Source organism: Phalacrocorax carbo, chromosome 5, assembly GCF_963921805.1.
Source record: "Phalacrocorax carbo chromosome 5, bPhaCar2.1, whole genome shotgun sequence".
NCBI classification, from domain to species: Eukaryota; Metazoa; Chordata; class Aves; order Suliformes; family Phalacrocoracidae; genus Phalacrocorax; species Phalacrocorax carbo.
The window spans coordinates 6,634,259-6,655,136 of record NC_087517.1 but is presented as its reverse complement, the minus strand read 5'-3'; the positions used below and the strand labels follow the sequence as shown (position 1 = coordinate 6,655,136).

At 40.7% G+C, this 20,878-nt stretch overlaps 1 protein-coding gene across 1 annotated transcript in view; it reads right to left on the bottom strand.

The window, feature by feature from the left end:
- LOC104051226 (von Willebrand factor D and EGF domain-containing protein) overlaps positions 1-20,878 on the bottom strand; it is a 183,996-nt gene that overhangs the window by 136,671 nt on the left and 26,447 nt on the right. The window contains exon 2 of the mRNA XM_064453234.1: positions 7,666-7,850. Within this exon, the coding sequence (XP_064309304.1) occupies positions 7,666-7,850 (185 nt within the window). The remainder of the gene's footprint in view (positions 1-7,665; positions 7,851-20,878) is intronic.

Below are 20,878 nucleotides of genomic sequence, written 5' to 3'. Positions count from 1 at the left end.
TGCTGCTAACACCCACTGCAGAGGGCTGTTGCCGCTGCTTCCTGACACTGAGCTGTGGAAAAGTGACCTTCATTACTCTGAGGCAACACAATCTCATGTAAGCTCCCGTGTCTCGTGGAACATTTGCACCCATGGATGAGTAAACTGAAAAAAAATGCTCTTACAGTTTTCTGTAGAAGACCCTTTGCTGCTCAGAATAAGCTCTTGTATCCATTTGCTTCTGCCTTATACTAGTGTAACTGGCCCCAGTACATCAGCACACGCAGTGCCTCAGTTTCCCTGGCTGCTGTCCGACCTTGGGCAAATCTGCCACTCTTTGTGCACCTTGCTTGCTTATCTCTAAACCAGAGGTAGATGTGGCTGTGGTGGTAATAGTACTTCTCTGCCTTGCAGTAGTGCTGAAAAGATAAATTCATTAATGAGACATCCATCTATCTGCTGTGCTATGGGCCATGTAGATAAAAAGACAGATGCAAGTGCAGCCTGGCTGTGAAAAAAGTCAAAATGTGATCTGTACGTAAAAGTGGGTCTGTATCCCCTGTTAATACATAGAGGAAAAAAATGAAATGCTGAAATAAGACGACGGTGATTTTCTCCCTCTTTGTATTTACCCTCGCCACAACTCTGTGAGCCATTTCAGTGCTCGAGAAAGTACGGATTAGCACCACTGACGTCAGCCACCAGCGTTGTGTGCAGGCTTTCTGATAACCCCCCGCTGTGATCTGCAACACCCCGGATTTGTTCTGGCAAATCTTGCACTGAAACAGTTTGAGCAAAATAGTTTATTATGTAATGTGCACAAATTACAAGCAGTAATGAACCCTTTTGTCTGACTTTGCACCCAGGAAAAGTCAGACTGTGAGAAAGCAAGTTATTGTAACAAACTGTGATCCAGTATTACAGGCTGGTCGAGGAAGAATTTTGTTATAAATCAAATATTTCAGTTCTCCTGGCAGCCTTATTGCATACATGCATTTATTTTCTGCTTTGAGCTCCATGCTGTCTGAGTCAGGCAAGTTGCCCCATGCTAGCCAAAAGGATTTGCTGCATGAGGCCTCTGTGAATCAGAAAACAGACCTGGGAAGGCAAGGGCAAATGTATACTCATGTTTTCAACCAGTGGTACAGCTAAGAACAGAAAAAAAACCCGAAGAAAAAAAAATCTTAAAACCAAAATAGTCTAGGGGAAGAGACTTCAAAGACCCAAAATTTTCAAATCCCAGCTGTGGCATAATTAGCATTAAATTTTGTAGCAGTCATTTGGGAGAGCAACCCGAAAATTGAAGTCAGGAGTAGTAAATGATCGGCATTTAGGATATAGCATTTACCTGCACTAACTGCAGTCATTGCTGCCCTAAGAATAGCATAAAGCTGTGGGAATCTTACACCATAATTCAGCAGCATTTCCAAAACGAAGAAGAGGAATTATACAGCTGCCTCCACAGAAGAGCAAACTCTGCAAGTCTCTTGCAGGCAGGAGCTCGTCTGCTGGGAAGCCAGCGGTGAGGATCAGACCATGGCTTTGCTGGGGTTCTCCCGGTGATCTGCGTAATGTAGGCTGGATGGCATCACTATTGCTGTGGCGTGCAAAATATCTGCGTTTCTCACTCGAAATGAAAGCTAGACAGCAGGAAGAAAAGTAAGCTACAATACCAGCGACACTGGGAAACACATGTGTGCCCACAGACCATCCATTTATTCCTGAGTATATTGGTAGGCCTAATGAGAACTAGTTTCTCTCCCTACAAATCCTGTCTCACCCACACGTCTTTAAGCAGTGCCCTTGATGGTGAGCGGCAGTGGATGTCTGATTAACACTCCATATAAGAGATCACAAGCATTTGGTCACTTCAGTTGACATGTTTACTTGGACCTGCAACTGGTCAATGTAATGGCAAGTGAGTGAAGTAAACTATATCGTTGTAAACCTCAAATTTAGGTCATTTAGTGCATCTACATTAGGTATCCAAGGACACAGCTTGCACAAAGGAGAACTTACCTAACACAAAAGGGAGTTTTTAGGCTGTTGCCTGGCTTCTTTAGTGCTCAGTATCCTTTCATACTTTATCCAGTTATAATTAACTGGTGTTTTTAATCTTCAAAGCATTTTATAAACCTTACCTAATTAATTTTCACAACACCGCTATGTGGCAGGTAAGCATTCATTAAGTATTTTTGATTCATAATTAGACACCAACTAATCGTTTAAATAATTCAGTTCATAAAACCTAAATGAAAAAAAATCAAATTTCTTCCCCCTTTGCCAAAACAATGGGACAAGCCATTGTTATTTAATCCAATGATGTCTCCTTCCATTTAGTTGGGGTTTGGAGAATGAACTAGTTTGATTGAACACTGTAAGGTTCTTTATAATTGCACAAAGAAATCAAGCTTGATTGTTCTTGTCACTTGGGTATTGCACTGAAATTATGCTGTTAAAAATAAGTAGCACCATATGTGAGAAGTGCATTGTTTTAGTTAGATGGAGATGGAATGCTTTTTGGTATACTGGTGGTTGGCAGTTAAAGCATTGTGATTTTACATCTGTTAACCAGTCAAAGCTTTACTTTGTCTTAGTTTTTCTGAATTTCTTTCTAGTAAGGTAAAGTAAATAAGATTTTTTTATTTCAATCTAGGGCCAAACTCCACAGAAATCAGTTTACGTCAGGAATATCTGTAGTAGCAATTAAACCGGTGCCTGTCTTGTGTTTCTTTTAAGTACGTGCTTATGAACGGTAAAGGCTGTAATTGTAATTTCTACAGAAGGCTTTTTGTATACGTGAAAAACAAACAAGAAAAACAAAACCTCTTCATACCTACCATTATGATCTTGGAGTATTCACGCATACATGCGACAAAGAGAATTGCAGATGAAAACATGAAATAATACCTTGAAAGTGCCACTTGCTTTTAAGTTCTTAAAACAATTGCAATCAAAGAAGGATTGGATTCAGAGGAAAATAAAAATTGAAACAAAATAAAAAATTAATAGTATGCACTTGAGCTATTGTATTTTGACTGTGAGAATAAAATGTTCTACAACAGGTTAAGTAGAGGAGGAAATTAAACTGAGTGTGGGAAAAAGTAAATAATCTTCTCCAGGGGCTACAATATTCAGCATCATAGGCAGGTTAGATCTGACACGCTTTAACATGACCTTGTTTTACACACCAAAGATTAGCATTTAATCCTCTGTTTGAGCCTAGTATATATATAAAAGTAAATTTATATTCTTAAAAATGCAACCGTTGAGAAAACACCAGCCCCGAGTGCATAACATGTCCTTCTTACACCACATTTGCATAGAAATTTGGAGATGTTTTTGCTCATTTAGAGAATGAAATTCCTGAAGAAGGATATAGGAAGTAATCTTGATATATACCATCACAGACAGGTATTGTTACTGGGCATTTCCAAAACAGAGTGTCATGTCCATAACTAACCTTGCTGCTGTAGAAATCCTTGCTGCAGGAGTCTGGATGCTAAAAGGTTACAGTGACTGCACTGGCTCGTGGGAGAGAAACCCCTTTCAAGTCTCATACAACCCATGTCTGAATCCAGAAGCCCCTGAACCAGGGGTTGCTGGGGATTGGTAATGTGCAAAGCGGAAACTATTGCCCTGCTCCTGCCCTTCCCTCCAGATGACCACAACCAGCTGCTGGCAAGGATGAGCGCCTGGGGCAGGGGGACCGCTGCTGTGGTGCGAAGGTCACTTGGAGGCTCCTGCCGTGCATGCCAACCGGAATGCAGAAGGTGAACTTTGAAGAGGAGTTGCTTTAAGACTGGGAGGAAACCAAGAGTGATGCAGTGGCTGCTCTGAGAGGCTGATCTTGAGCTGACGGGCTGCGGTGCTGTGCACGTATATGCCTGTGTGTGCATGTGTGTGTCCATGTGCACACCTGGTACGTGCCTATCCGTCCGGGTAGTACGCATATTTTTGTATGCATACATATATAAATGCTGACCCATACATCTGGGCCGTTTGAACTGATGGGTGTTGTGGCAGGACTGCTGGCCAATGAGGCGCTGTGACATTTCAGAAGATCTGGAGACCAGTGACACCAGTGTCTCACCTTGGCAGTGGGTGTGCAGAGACTTTTGTGGTCAGTGCGGTAACATCTGTATTAATCTCTCTGCTCAAAGAATACGGTACCACAAATCCTCCGTTTCAGAGGACGTGTGTTTGATAGTGACAGTGGTTCTAGTAGTGATTCTGGTTTAAATACCTTTCTTTTTAGCTGTTTTTGCTGTTTGCAATTGACTACGCGAAGGTGGAAATATTAGCATTGCTTTGAGAAGTAATGAATTTGACTCATGCATGTGTTATCACAAGTATTACTGCTGGCTCCAGAACCAATTACTATTTGCATAATCAAATTCTTAATTGTTGTTTTTCCTTAAGGTTGCGGCGTATAATCTATGCTTTTTCACTCCCATGTAAATGAAGGGAAGAAGAGCATTTCCAGCCATTTTTCTGGCTTCATGGTGAGCTGTGAGCCAGCGTTGCAAGGCCTGCCTGTCCTTAGCATCTGGATTTGCATTGTGCTTAGCAGCATGCACTGCTTTTCTGTAATCCACGGATTGATCTTTTATCTGACTGTAGAGCAGACCTTCGATAGCATTAGCAGGTTGTGTTTTCTCTCACTTCTTTTTAGTAGTCATTCTTTTCCTGGGGCTTGCCCATATGTACATATATACAGATGTATGTGTATATCCTATATTATTTTAATTCAGAAGCCTGAATTAAAATAACAGTTATTTCTGTAACTGATGTATGTTTTTCCTATATTGACTGTTAAATACTTCTCTGTATTTTTAATAGATTATTCTGTTGAGCTTTAATTTTTATGTCACTTTTGTTCTTCCTCTGAAGGTCATTTTACTACTGGGTCTGGCCATGTCTGTGCATTGTTTCTTGCTCTTAGTACAGTGCCTTAATCTTAGTAAAAGCCTCCCTATGCTTTCTTCCTTTAGTGTTTTTTTCCTTTCACAGTGAATCTGGCAGTTCTGGAAGAACAAACTATCGTTTGTGATCTGTAGGCAGCAGCCTCAATACCTTGGAATATAAAATTTGCAAGTTTGTGTTGCTTTTCTGCTAGAATTTGCTGTTGGATGGGGAGGTGGCTGTGGCCAAAAGTGCATGCCCAGGATCCAGTAATTGCTGGGCCTCCTTTGGGAGCACAGGGGGAGAGGCGAGGAAGAAATAGAGGGAGGAAGGTCAGGATCATTCGTTACCCCCTGGAGAAATTCAGCAGGCAATGCCTAAACTGGAAAGTTGTTTCAATCAAAAATATTTTGTCACTGGAGGAATAAGTTTACGGACAGCAGTTGGATTCAGGGGATGGAGAGCTCAGGAATACAATTCATATTTTCAGTCTTTTTTGACATAAAAGCTTTTAAGTTTTTGTTCTGCCTTTTTTCCCTTTGTTTCTCTTTTTTTTTTTATTAATGGATGGGCAGCAGCTTTTAAAGAGTTGTTATTTGTTTTTCATGACAAAAATGTGCCTCCTAGATGTGACATGGTTGCAGGCTGAGGCTCTCATAACTTCTCTATGTGACTTGGTTCTGCTCTCGGTCAAATATAATACTTTCTGTGGTTATGAAACAATATTCAGACAGGGCCACATTTTTACTGTGGAGCTTTTTTTTTTTGTGGCAAGATTCAGAATAGAGGCTTTGAGAGTGTGTCTGAAGGAGACAGCTACCCCTGCCCTGGCACCGCGGACGGGTCAGGGCGCTCACCTCCCTCGTGCCCACCCAGCACGTGCCCTTCGTCCTGCCGCCATTCTCTCCCGAGCTGGGCAGGACCTCTAAATCTCCATTATGGTTTAAATCCCTTTGAGCTCAATTGGATGACAGGAGTCCTTACCTACTATTACTTTGAATTAAGAAGTTAATCTTATCCATCGATAAGCAGCTAATTGTATCTGGCCGGTATCAACAGGTTATCACCAGGCATCCATTTTACAAGGTGCTGGAGTAATGTACTTTTTAACACTCCAGCTGTATTGTCAGGCTTTATTTAGTCTCTTTTCTCTTCTGTCTGTTCAGGATTTTGTCTTTGACTTGTTTAATTAAAATCAGCTCACTCCAGCCAGGCTGTAATGTTCAATAATAACTGCTTATTAAGGAGTTGAAGCTGTGCAGTTATTAATTTAAATTATTTTGTTCCAGAGGTTTTGCTGAAATTAAATGGAAAACCAAATTAAACAATGATTTAATTAAGTGGAAGAGATAGAACACAGAGGCAGATTTAGAAGGTGAAGATCTAAAAGAAACGCATTCTTCCAGTTGTGACATCTAACAGATGTAATCCTTCATCAGCATGGCAAAGCAGAGATTTACTGTTATCCAGAGGATAATGGAGAAACCAACAGCAAAAATTATGTTACAAGATACGAAACTAAGGTAATGAATATAGCTCTACAAACCTGAATAAAAATAAAGCATGTATGGTTGGAAAGAAGTCTCATACAGTCAAGCAGTACTACATACTCGAAATTGCTGAAATGCAATTGTGAATTAAATAATTTTATAGCATATAGAGACACTTATAGAGTAACCTGTAAAAATAAACTTCATAATGCATTGGGATATTGAGGAATGACCTGCCATGAAATTAATATTTCAATAATAATCATGCCAATTTGTTCACGTTAATAGGATTTATGGTTTGTGTATGCAGAGAGTTAGAAAACCCACAGAAGTAACAATTATCTCTTAACATTTCATTTAACATCAGATTATTAAGATACACTTCTATTGTGAAGAGTTCACAGGTCCGTTCTGAATGGATATGAAATGTTGTTTGCTAATATCGAGAAAGTTCTCCAGCTAGGGTAGCATCGCCAAATATTAAACTTCCTGGCACTCTAGGTTGAATATTTCATCTTTAAAGTAGTTTATGGTAATTAGTTTATTATTTTCTGAATAATTTTGTTTAACAGTGCATTTGAAATTATGCTAACCCTTGCAGCTGGGCTATTTGAGATGGCAGTGACTTTAGTGAGGGTCTCAAGTTGCTGTGGTAGCAATGATGGCAAGTTAAACGTTATTGTCATACATATTAAACACACATAAAAACAGATAATTATTGTTTTGTCTTTTTAAGAGAGTAGTCTTATGTGCTGGAGCAGTTTTGCTCTAGAAATCCATTAGCATACTTACGAAATGAAATAATACAAGAAATGGTAATAGTGGAAAAAGACTCAAATTTAGCCTTTCCTTCTGTATCACTAAAGAATCTCTTTTCATATTCATTTTTCTGATTTTTCCATTCTGATTTCATAATAAGGACGTACTCCTAATTCACAATAAATTATATGGGGAAAGAGTCAGGTTCCAGAATCCATTCTTAAAGCTATAGAATTGCTTGAAAAAAGTATAACTTACAGTTACATGTACGGATGGCTAAGGATCTCTCTTTAGAGTTGGAAAACACCTTGGTTTATATTTGAATAATGCCCAGTCCAGAGGGATCCTGGTCTCTGGCTACTGTCCTTGGATATGATGGTACTATTATTATGGGAAAAGTGGTTTTCCCATGACATCTCACCTATCCCCATTGCAGCCTAGTGGCTACGAGAGTATAGAGGTGGCTGGAAAGGAAAATTACATCAAAGGGTTTATTCAAGTTCACCAGGGTTAGTGCTTAAGTTTTACTGACTTCAACACATCTCGTCGGCATTTCCGCGGGCCTGTTGTCGATCATGAAACGGTACCATGCTGGTGGCAAGGAGTGGTCACAAACCAGGTCCTGAATCGCCGTGCGCTGCAGCTCCAGCGAGTCAAACCTGGTGCTGCGGTAGGGATTGCGGAGGACGCGGTGTCCCTCCGGGGAGCACTCGGGAGCTGGAAAGGGTGAAAAAGGACAATGATTAAATAAGTTAATTCAAGTTAATTCAATTGGATACTGCTAATAACCACTTAAAGGGGGGTTTATCCTCTTATGTTCAGATTCAGTTTAGAATTGGGCTAATTTTCAAGGCAAACACTGGGAAAAGATCAAAATTGGAATTAAATACATAAAATTGGATGATTGGTAGCATAAAGATTTTAGTTATCTAGACTTTCATGGTATCTGAATCAGAACCAGAAACCTTAACCCTTTGTCCCTGACCTCAGACTAGTTTTAGATTAACATCTGAATCTCTTCTCAGAAGTCAAGTAATGTTTGGAGGTTCCAAAGCCTTGTGATCTTTGAAAATATATGGTTTTTTAAAGTTAGTTTACTATATGCATGAGCATTTTAATTACAATATAAATTGATGTTCAAGTATAATGTGCACTTCACATACTTTTAAATACATATTTAGAATCATGACAGCAAGAAATGTCAAAAAGAGAAAAAGAAATGGTGAAAAACCAACACCCCCATGGGTTTTCAGAAATAAGCCCGAGTTAAGCTTGCAAATATTCACGCCACAGGTCAGACTCGCCTGAAGTATGTACCCATAAAACCAAATGCAGCAGAGCTACTGTGCATCCATCACAAAGTTTGAATCAAAACTGCTGCCCCTCAAAGTGTGTTTGTTTACGTGCCAGCCCTGTTTATTTTCATAGATCTCTTGATTTTTTTACAGAATATTCAGTAGTTTCTTTTCCCCTAACAAAAGGAAGTCTTGCAGTGATTCTTTTAGAAGTTGTTTATTTTCAGAAAGCTTGATCATGTAGAAAAAAGGGCCTTTCCTTGGTTCTCTTAGCTATTTCTCTATGAGGCAAAGTCCATTTTTGCCGTGTTAGCACTGCAGAGTGGGCCGACCGAGGTAGAGTTGCTCTGCTTTACGCATCGGCTACAGAAGGCTCAGCTAATTTCCTGCTGCAGTAATCTTTAGCTAATGATGATGTAAGAGGCAGAGAGCACATCGCACAACCTGGTTTCAGAGCCAGCCTGGCCGTTAGCAGCACCACCTCTTTGCACTGTAAATAGAGCGCATTTACGTGACACCGCTGAGAGAGAATAAGACCCCTCCCCATAATATCATTTTTCAAATGTCACTTTTCAGATTATAACTCTGCTTTAATATTATGCCAGCGGCACTCTGAAACACATTTATCATTTTTATTTTATTGACAAGATACTCAGAAGGTCAAAGTCAATCCATTTATGGTACTATTTTTAAAGATTATTTTTATTGTGCCAAAGGCAAGGCAATGGTATACAAGACAAATGGAGACAAAATGTAGCATAACAGAGCCTTTATTGCAATTTGCAGGGACTAAATTGTCAAAGTGATAGTGTAATTCCAACGCAAAATTCATCTGGATTAATATAATTGCCTTTTTAAATAAAACAGGTGTGCCCTAAATGTTTCTTTTGCACAGGTAAGAGCCATTTTAGAGAGGAAACACTTGGAAATACTGCACCTCTAATTAAATCTGGGGACCGATTCCATCCCTCAGATGTCTTTTCTGGGGATCTGGGCCCAGCAGTGGGAACCACATGGAGGCTGTCCTTTGCCAGTTCTCAGCCCAAGGGAATAAGTGACATTTCAGCAGACCAACAATTTTAAGCAAATGAAAAGTTTACACTGTATTTAAAAACCATTAAAAAAATTGCAGACCCTTGCTGGCCCCTTCAATATTGCTCAGTGCTTCACGAGAGGTAATGGGAGGAGGACTTCTGCTCGTGGTGGTTTTTGCTTGCCCTAAGTTCCTTCTTTCTGAACAAAGGAGTCTAAAAGTAAGCGGCTCTTTGCACAGTATTGCCACAAGGGTCCTGCCAGAGCACTGTAATATAATTAATAGCATTCAGTTTCTCAATAATAATAATATCAAATACTCCATTTAAATGTAATTAATAACTTTCTGCTCAATACATATTAGTTATAATCCAAATTCACACAACATGTTGTGGTCTTCCAATGATTAACTACTCTGTCTAAACAATGCAAATATATCAGACACTGAGAAATGGCTAATTATTTTTCATCCTTCACATAGTTTTGTTTGCAGTAGTTTAGAAAATGCTGTTTTGCATATTAACATTAGAGGAGCTGAATGCTGCAGATGGGACTTGCCGAGGGCAGGGAGGGACCTGGAGGAGCACAAGGGGGAGGCATGCAAGGTCAGTAAGGAGAGGGGCAAATGGCGTGTCTCCGCTCCCTAAAGAGCATACATGTGAAGCCCTGGCCCAAGCAGCCACCACCTCTAAAGGTGTATTTTATTCTGTATTAAATGTCAGAGTATGATTATATACCTGTGACTGGGTTCAGTTGTGTTTGCAGGCTGTCATCGAGGAGGCGGTAAGGCGAACTGATCTGCTGTCAGCTCCCCTGGAGCCAGGCTGACGGATTTTGTTCTCACCCTGATGCGGATCAGACCGAACCGCACCGGAGCTGACGGCGGAGCAGGAGGGAGCACGAGCAAAAGATCGCCCGGGTTTTGTAGCAAGCCGTGAGCAAAACAATCCCTCAGTTATTGAGTTTCCCTTGTAAAATGGTGCTTATTACGGCCTTATGACAGGATCATTGTAAACTTTAACATGTAAATTGCAGGCCGTGGTACAAGTTAATTACTACTGCCTTTCCCGCAGAAATAAATAAATAAAAGCATCTTTGTAATCAGACTCTATTACAAAAATATTATTTAAAAAAACCCCAGGAAGTTACAGTTAAGCCCTGTTGGTTTTTCACCAGACGGATGCCTGCCTGTACCTTATGGTGACTGCAGCTACACTCTAATCAGATGAAGCCTTCTGCTCCATTTTTAATTCATGACAAAGTCAGATGCAGATGTCAAGTTTGTGTACAGTGATGAAGTGCTCAATATCACAGTTGTCCCCCCTGTTGTGGGGAACAATAAAAGTCCACATCCATGTCTTGTACAGAGTTGCTGTTACTCTCTGGTTTGCCGGCTAGATTCCCTTTAAAAGGAAATATTTATTTCTTTATGTACCAGAAACTTACACATTTAATGTGATCACCCAGCTCTATTCCTATAACTGCATTAAAAGGGCTTATGAAAAAAATGCTCGCTTTTCAGGGAGCTGAGTGCTCATCGTCGTTGTGACCATTCAGATTTCCTTAAGGAAGAAATTAAACCATGCAGTGAGATTTTGTTGCTCTCGGTCCAGAGTGGTGTTGGAATTAAATGTGGTGCTGTAGCTGGTGCTTTAGTCTCCTGCAAAGAGCTTCTTATGAACCACCATCACCCTCGATATAGGCAAGGAGCTGTTACTAAGACATAAGCATTTGTTCACTTCACTAGACTTAAAGCTTTTGTTTTTTTAAACCCAACAATTTTGTGGCATCAACTTGCTGCAAAGAGACACTGAGTAGCTCCTTTTTGACACAAAAAGCAAACAAATAGCGATACCTGTTGCAGCTGCTCAGTGAAAGCAGCATTTGAATAACTCTGGTGGCACGATAAGGCAAGTCCTGTGGGGAAAATTTCTCTCTGTTGAAGCCATAAGGAAAATTGCTGTTAATGCCTGGAGGTCGAGATTCACCCGGTGTTAATGTGCAGGAAGTTCTTATGTGCAAATGAAACGAAGGGAGGCCTGTGGGCTCACTGGGAAGAGGAGAGCCTTGTGCAGAAGGCAGAAACACCCAGAAATACCCAGTGGAAAATGAGCAGAAAGTGAATATCTGAAACAGCGTTTCATGCTGAAATACAGTTGTGGATTTGGGGTTTGGCTCTCAGCTAAAGAAAACACTGGTGTGACCACGGCTGGATGTGTGTGTCAGTAGACCCTGGGGGCAGCTGCCCAGAAGCCCGGTCCTGGTGGATTGCTCAGTATTGCACTGGGGAGGACAGAGGTTCCACAGGGCTATAACAGGGCCCAGACAAACAAGAGTTTGGAAAGGTGTTTTTAGGGCGTTGCTCTGGGATGCCCCCAGCACAGGCCCACATATTTAACACCTTAAACGTCCGCTGGCTGGAGCTTATTTCAAGCAGGTTGGGAACTGGGTGGTCTGCAAGCAGCCAAGCCACCAGTGCACTTCTTGGGTAGAGGATTTAGTGGGAGAGACGCTCCTGTGGGGACCGCCAGGCACCCACAAAGGGTCTGTCCATCCTGGCTGGTGCCCCTAGACATGGGGTGAAGCATCAGATGCTTCAGGCAGGGATGCCAGGAAAATTGGAGTGGCAGGCTGAAAACTTGAAAGGAAATAATTTGCTAAACATTTGGTTTATTTCTAAAGGCAGGTGAGCACGGGTGTCGCAGAGCTCTATCTGTCGCTCTTGCTCCCAGTAAATATCAGTGGCTTATGTGGAGGAAGGTTTAAGAAGCTGTGAGATTCTGTTTGTTTGCTTTGACTAGCGGCTGCAAATCAAATAATATCAATAGGTGATGGCAGCTAGAAAACCCTGAAAGAAATATAGTCCACAAGCCTGAGATGCATGTTTGTTTTGGGCAAAGCAGTGCCAGCCACACAATATATTTAAAGGGCATTCTAAAGCTCTGGGAAATAGTTGGCAGATCGCAAAATAATTTTTGTGTGGAGGGTGAATGAAAACCCAGTGACTGATCCAGGTAATACTAACCAACAGCACCATTTGGCAACGTGCTGCAATTGATCTGTGACCAGGAAAGAGATATTCCCAGGTGCAGATTTCTTTCTCACTGTCATCTCCCACATCGTGGGAGCCCAGCTGGAGCCTTCCCCCCAAACCACAGTGAGCCCTGGGGCTGGGGAAGCAGGGCTGCCCACTGGCTTTCACAGGGCTTCGCTTAAAGGCAGAGAGAGGGGGTAGATAGGGAGCTTTTGAAGTATGACGCTTGAAAACATGCACACATAAGTATGTGTAAGTATGCATACACGTATATGAATATGTGTGTATATATATATTTATTTTTTTGAATTATACATGGAAATACTTGTATTTTCACAATTTATATGATTTACGGTAAATTTTTGAAATCCCTCACTGGCAGATTTTCAGATTTCTGCTTTTTGTTTCTCACTCTAAAATCCACAGTGGAACAAAACGTTTTCCAGAGTGTTAGAATTTCTCTTTGCAGAAAAATTATGAAAGGTTATCATTTGGAAAAACCAGTCTGAATTGTCTAGGCTATTAAACCATAACTCCAAATTAGTTGCAGACAAAGGATGTGTTAGCTTTCTTCTCTTTCTGTTTTAGAGACAGAAGGAAACCTTTTCATTGCCAGCCGCTCCCATGCCAGGTGGCTGAATTTCACTGACATAGCAAAGCTCACGTGAAAGCTTCTGAAGATTTCAGTGTGTCTGTGCCATCCACTTCCCCATATTTTCATTTACCATACATTGAAAGAGACTTTGGGCAGAAAAGGAAGGCAGGTATAGAGAAAGGGAAATTCTATCCAAGCTCTTGCTGGATGTGTTCACAAAAACAGTAGAAGACTTTGAATCTGACATTTTAAAATTTCTTTTGGTGCATGTAAGTTCCAGATGAACAGTAATCTATTAATAGATAAGGCATTTGTAGCTAAAAAACATCTGTCAGTTTATTGCAGATGAACGTTGCTGCCTTATTTCACCAATATTGCTAAGAATTTAATGCAATTAGTCTGCATGCTGATGACAAAAATTTTATTCCTAAAAATATTAAGAGGCAGAAACTTGTGAATGTGAATGTGATCACTACATAAAAATGCTTGAACCATGCGTGCTTCTATGGTAGGTAAAACATATTAATTTTATAAAAAAAACTTGATAGCTGTTAAATAAAGCTATTTTCAGATAATTGAGAAGCAGAAGAACCTTCTGCTGAACTGAAATGATAAGAAAGCACATTGTATAAACACCACACACTCATAATGTCCAGGTCTTGAACAAGTCATAATGCGTTCATAAGATGAAATTGGTTGAGATAAATGAACTATTGTGTAAAATGAATGTAATTATAGAGAATTTGACCTAGGAAGAGGCTGAGCACCCACTGAAAAGAATGAGACATCTTTCATACATATAATTTGTACTGAATAACAGACAGAATTAAGAAGGAGGAAAATCAGGCCAAGCAGGAACATGGTTTTTTAGGAGTCTGCAGCTTAACTCTTCCCTGTAGATTTTACACTGTTTTGAAAACACACCATCTTCTTGTAACCCAGGGAACTCAGCATACAGTTAAAGACTTTTCAGCTCTAGGGATCTGCCATGTTGGAAACAAAATGTAGCATGCAATACAGGCTCCTGCAGTGCCTGAGTGTGGTCCAAGCACCAAAGACAGAGGCAGCCATGTGGGAAGAGATCCCTTTCCTTCTTTCCTCAGTCCCACGGATGCTCTGTATGATACCCTTGATATTTTTTACTTACAGTATATGTAACTGAAACTCTTACTATGGATTTCTCCCACCAGGTGGGATTAGTGAGTTTACTGCCTAATTCTTAGGGAGCTCTTTTTTTCTATGCAAAGGTGATAGCACAAGGCCCTGAGAGAAAGTGCAGCTGAAAAAATCCTCCTACAATCTCAAGATGTCATCCGTATGATGCATCTGAGTTTCGTTTGCCTGGGAACAAGGTCACTTATCATCCCAGACTTCTATGAAGTGAAGCAATATACTAATGGCAAACCAAGTGCCAACGTTCAGTTCCAGAGAAAACAATTATTTATTCATGTTAGTATCTCCTATCCTGGCTTGCATTTCTATTTTTAACTTGCAGTTTAGAAAGGAGGAATTTATTACATGAAGCTTCTCTTCTAGCCTGTGTTTCCCCTGAATGCTTTGCAGAATAGCGCACAACATACAGCTCGCACAGGAGGACACAGATAGAGGCATTTTGCACAGGGCCAGAAGAGGTGTCAAGAGGGGCCAACAAAGTAGGTGACAAGGGTTCCCTGCAAGAAACGTGAGCAATGTCTGATGAACTTCTGGGCAGTTTAATGTGGAGTTTGGAGCACTGTCACAGGAGTTGTGCTGAAAAGAGCTTTCTTCAGTGCTCCAGAAATAGAGAGGATGAAGGAACCAAATATTTATTTTCAGGGACAGCAACGCATGCATGGCCAACTAACCTGGATGAGCCAAGAAGTTTCCAGCAGAAATGTTGTCCTTTAAAATGTTCTGGTCTCCAGGACTTGCTATCTGGCATCTCTCATCAGTGTGAAAATTGCTCATGAATACGTGGTGGGCACAAAAGGGGGTGACACCTGATCACATGGATAAAAAACAATGGGCAGCTGGACAGGAGAGGCGAAGTCTGTAGCTCCCCTGCTTTGCGAAATATAGGCTCATCTATTGAATGTGCCAGTTGTTAGAAAAAGCAGCGAAGCCAAGTTGTGTCAACTACTCTATTAAATTTTACCAAGTCTCATCCTCACTAATTCTGGCTCAGCTTCAGAGCCAGGAAGGCTGAGCATCTGAATATAGAAATCACTTACTATTGCTGTGTCAGAAGAGAATTAAAAACCTCATAAATTTCCTCAAGATATCTCTAAGTTAATGATGATGCCTTTAAGGACTTCTGAGCAATCAATAAAAAGAAAATTATAATTATTGTTATTGATTGGTCTATTTTGCTCTCATCCCTCAGAATGAAAAAGTGAAACAAAATGAAAATATTTTTTCTTACCTCCTAATCTCAGCTGAACACACACTTGCAGATGTAGCTTTCCTAAATAGCAGTAGCAAAAATGGACTCACATGTTTTGATTTTAGAACCCACTGGGCTCTATTCAGATGGAAATTTGATTTCCATGGTTTACCCCTCTGAGAGCTGGAACTGTTTCCATGCCTCAACTGCGACACAGGGTAATTACAATTTGCGAGCCACACATTTTTCCAGACTGCTCCCATGGCAAATAGAGAATTTTGGCCACATTTCCCCCCTCTTCTTCAATTTTATTCTGTATATGGATGATATAGCACTGGGGAAAGTGTCACCACTAACTTATTTTCAGTGCATCCAGGATGCAGCAGAGACTGGCAGAAAGATAAGGGGACTCCAACTGAAGGCAGCTTAGTGCTGCCAAATGCTAGTTTCGTGTATGTGTCCTGGGTGTGATTTAGTTCCTAACGTATGCAGAGTGACGAGGCAATTTTTCCTGGTATTGTTTTGCTATTAGTCATCGCTATTATTCACTCCATTCACTGGCACAATAGCGGTTTCAGCAGCCACACACTACTCACATGTTTATAACGGGCTTTTCTGTCAGGGTTTTGACATTTAGGAAGAATAGTTTGGTTTGCTCTTGCCTTTGGTGTAAGGCTTTACTTGTTACTGTTCTGCAGCAACGTACATGGACGCACTCCTCTTCCCAACTAAAGCACAAACCTGGAAGGATCTCACCACCTTCCTACCAAAATTCAGGTCTTTGACCTTGTCCCTTCATCCTCTCATAGGCTGCCCACTCTCAGAAACTTGGAAAGAGTTGACGCAAAACGGTCTCAGGCACATAGCAGCTCCCGCTGCAGATGCAAACACCCTTCTCATGCATTATAGCACTTTGGATGGATTTAAAAATATTAAAATAAAAGGTCATGAGCTAGAAATAGTCAGCAGCCTGCCTGGCCAGCGTGATAAGATAAAGCTGTGTACTCCCAACCGTGGAAGTGCGACATTAAGTCTAATAGATTTCCAGAAACCAAGTTTATCAGCAGTCCTCACTGTTTGTTTCTTCAGCATTCGAAAGATACAGTTTCTGTACATACAGTCATAATTATCTTCAAAATTAAAATGTGTTAGTGCCTTCCTCCTACAGAAACAGGATGGTCACAGTTCCAGCCAGCAGTTTCCCTCAGCCATGATGGCATTTCAGGGGAATATCATACCTCTGGTTGTGGAAAATGCTTCCCATTGTGTGTCGATCACTTGAATGAGATCCGTTGATGCCTATTCAGGTCATGAAAGAGCAAGGCTTTCAGTTCCTATACATGAAAACCTCCAGATAAATGCATTTACTATTTTTATTCAGAGGAATTTAGTCCCCATTCACCGTTCTAACAGGTACTAATTTTCCTTTTTGTTTAGGGTCATCTCTGCTTTGGTTGCTCCACGGATCTCTGCTTATTTATCAGGAGTAGTAGATACATTCATAAAAATAGCAGGGTTTCAGGAATCTATAAGGACTTCAGCTATAAGCTGGTTTTTGATATAAAAGAAAAGCCAGTTCAGCTGGTATCATTTACAGCTGCTACCTGCGCAATCTTTTAGGATGTAATTACCGCAATAATAAAAAACATCTCCATAATTATATGTGTGTAAAGAAATATGCCTTTCTCTGGCCATCCAGCTAGAGCTGCAGGTACAGATACGCACGCTCACAGAAGACACAGGGGATTAAGGAAGCATAGGAATAAACACAACACAATTGTTGCCCCATATGGTGCATATTATAGGCAGATGTGTTTTGATCAGGATCAGCCATGCAGAAGGTAAACCGACCAATTTTTTCTTGTTTACACTGAACTACCTTTGATCACAGTGTAAGTTTCTGTGTTTTAAAATTTATGCTCACTTAAAAGTGACTCCAAATGCGCTGGGGACATTTGTGTCCTCAGAAAGTCTTCTGAGCCAGAAAATGAGCTCTGTTGCTCAGTGGCTGGACAGGCTGTGTGTGGGCATTTCACACACAGGGATGGGTTGGGATGGGATGGGGATTTCCTCCACCACAGCTTATGTGGTGCCAGTGCTTTGTACAGGAGGTGCAGCGCTGGCACTTTCTAGATTTTTGGAAAATAAATAAAAGAAAATCAGATTGCAGGATGGAGTGTTCTCGATGGGAACCACTCTCCTTCTTTCTTAGACACCAATAATGCAGAGTTTCACCATTCTTCTCACCAGACAAGATAAATCCTAGTCATTTTTTTATTTTCTTGGAGCCATTTCCATGCTAGGCTTTCATTTCTACTCCTCCACCTCCTTCTTGCCTGATAACAGTGAGAGTAGGCTTTTAGCTTATAAAATAGAATGATACATTTTATTGAAAAAGATGGTTTAAAAAACCAGCATTCCTGAAGGAGGAAATAGCCAGAACTTAATTCTTTTGCTAGGGAATAATACAACAAAAATTGTTGTATGTGTAGCATCATCCATAGGTAAAACAGAGCGATTATAGGCAGACATACTCTATTTCAGGTATTCTTCCATCTTTATGTTATCAAAAACAGACTAAATTTTGCATTCTTGCTTGGTAATTGGCTAATAACTGTAATTTTCATCTTAAGAAGATAGGCTAGAAACCACTGTTCAGAAAAGCCCTACAACATAACAATTGATCAATTCTTCATTACACTTGATGCATTCAGTTTACCACAGTCATTTCATTTGCAATTTGAGCTAAAAAAACAAACAGCAAAAGTCTACTCAAGCAATTTCAGATTGGTAAGCCATAACACAAATTAGTACACAAAGAAACAGCAGGCAATCAATTTATCATTTGCTACTATATTCTTTAGCAATTTGCAGTCATTGTTGAGTTGCTTTTGAAACTTGTAAAATTTGATTATGTGAAGCCTAGTGAATGTCAGGCTTTGGTCATTTCTGTGTTGTGTTTTATGAGATGTTCAGAGAATAAAAACTTTGTATGGGTAGATCTGTCTGGCATCTGCTAATACCCTGCACAAGCACGCGTAGCTAAAACAGCATGGAAGCCCTGGCAGCTCTACTTCTGTTGTTTTCTAGTGTTAACCCAGTTCAGAGAAGGTTTAGCTCCCACTAAAGCAGGTATATACCACTTCAAAAGACACACTGTGGACCTACATCTCCAAACAAGTGCATGAGCCAGTGGTGGTCCCGTGTGCAAGGCTGACTGTTGTGTCTCCTACGGTATCCACCATGTGGGTGGAATATTACAGAAATGTAATGATGTTTTTAACCTCGCAGCTTGAATATCATGCCTGTCAGCCCATTAATAATACAGAGTTTGCCTGTGATAGACAGAGAAGCGGTGGTGCCACATGCTGCTGTGCAGACCTTACACCTGTTCACATTTATTCATAGGTGACTTCAAGAAGGCTTTCTATTTTTTATCCTCCACAATATTCATCCTTCTCCATTAGGAAATGAGGATCCCATTAACCTTTTTCAGCCTTCATGTCAAATAGAATTGTATAAATATTGTTTGCAAGCAGTGGATTTGCTCAGGGAGGCACTGGATGTGCTCAGAGAACAATCTACAGAATAGACCTGGCAGAAGAGCAATGAAAGGCAAACAGTGAGGTGTGGGGATGGGGAGTGACTTGGGGACATCTTCTGCTGTGTTTGGGCTCCACAGGCAGATTTGGAGCTGGCTGGTTTTCCCTGACTTGAAACTGGGTCTGCCATGTGCTGGGGCAATGGCCTGAGCACTTGGGTATTCCATGGCAGGTCCCCCTCCCACAGAAACTGCCCTTTTTTGTGTAGTCCTGTTAACTATATATTGTTAACTATAAATAAGAACATGCCAGCTTTGCCAGCTTCCAATGCTGTTTCCTTTCCTTTTATTTTTCTTTACACCAATGCATATTTAATTATGTTTATAAAATGCATAATGTAATCAAGAAAGTCTACAGGTTGGATACCAAAATATTCTGCTGTCTTGTGATAGCCCTGCGGAGGAGAAACCAGGGAGCAGAATATTAAAAGCAGATTCTTTGCCCCAACCTCTCCTTATTGGCTATAATGAGATGGAAAATGTATCCTGTTTTTCTAGGCAAGAGAGTTTCTGACAGAAGCAGTTAGCTGTGGGAGAGGGTTTCACAGATGAGCCTTCTGAATTGGGTGAGATAGATGCAAACACGCTGAAGGACAAGGTTTACCTGCTGTCACTTGCTCCAGTCTCACTGTGGGAATTTAGGCATCTCCCTGCTCAGCCTCTGGGTTGTCATGGCTCCTGCTCTCCTGCCTTTCTGGTCCACATGCTGTGCAGCAAGGAAAATTGCTCCTTGTGGACTATCAAAGCTGAACTGCTTTGGATAAGTGCATTCACTTGTTTTAGAGGTGGGCCAGGCACTTTATTCTGCACCGCAGTATGAGTAAACAACTTTATTGGACTCTCACTCTCACCCCATATTATTTAAACAACCTTTACACTTAAAATCACATTTTTTTGTGAATAAAGTTCAGAGACAAAGGGTTGTCAAAAATAGCATCATCGGGCCTCTCAAAGAATTTCCCTACCTGCCTGATTCTTAATTAATTTTGTTTCTTTTGAAAAATTGATGCTGAATTGCCTTGGTTTTGTTTTGGTTTTAGGTTACAGTTTGGGTTGAGTTTTTTGGAGTTTTTTGCATTGGTTAGACTAATTCTGCAGCTGATCATGTTTGGCATCTTTCGGTCTCAGCAGTCTCAAAATCAGCTTTTCATCAACAGAATTATGCAGCACAAGGATTATGGTGTCTCATTCAAAGCACATTGTGGACAGGTCTGTGTTTCTGTTTGACGAACACCAGAAGACCCAACATTCAGGCCTGCCAAGGTGAATCCCACTGGGACTATAGGACTGAGATGCAGCTATTTTTCTCTTTTTCACTTCAGTCCCGTTTACCCACCTGCCTCCAACTTACCCTTTTGGCAAGAACTACAACTCTCTATTTTGCCCCACATATTACTTTCAAATGTGGTGTGAAAGAAAATTCAGGGTCCAAATTTACTGTGAAGATCTTTGCTAGCTATTTTTTAGCCTCTCATTCCTTCTCTGTCATGCCACTGTAAAATTGTAGGCTAAGGTCAAGTTTCATTTCATACTTTCTATTATTTGTTAAAATAAGCATCTAGCGTAAAGGAAAGTACTGAAATCTAGGTTATTTCCTTACAGAACATGTAGATTCAGAAGCATGGCTCAATATTAATAACAACTGAATGGCTAAATCCCTGCAAACTGGGATAAAAGTTTGCTCCTAGGGATCCAGCAAACACACTTAAACCATTGAATTATCTTAATTCTAAAATAGCCTACCAGCAGTACCACAGGGCCAGGCTACACTTTGGGTTATTTTGCTGTGTCTGGATTTTTGAGGCTATTCCAGAGACAGACAAGCA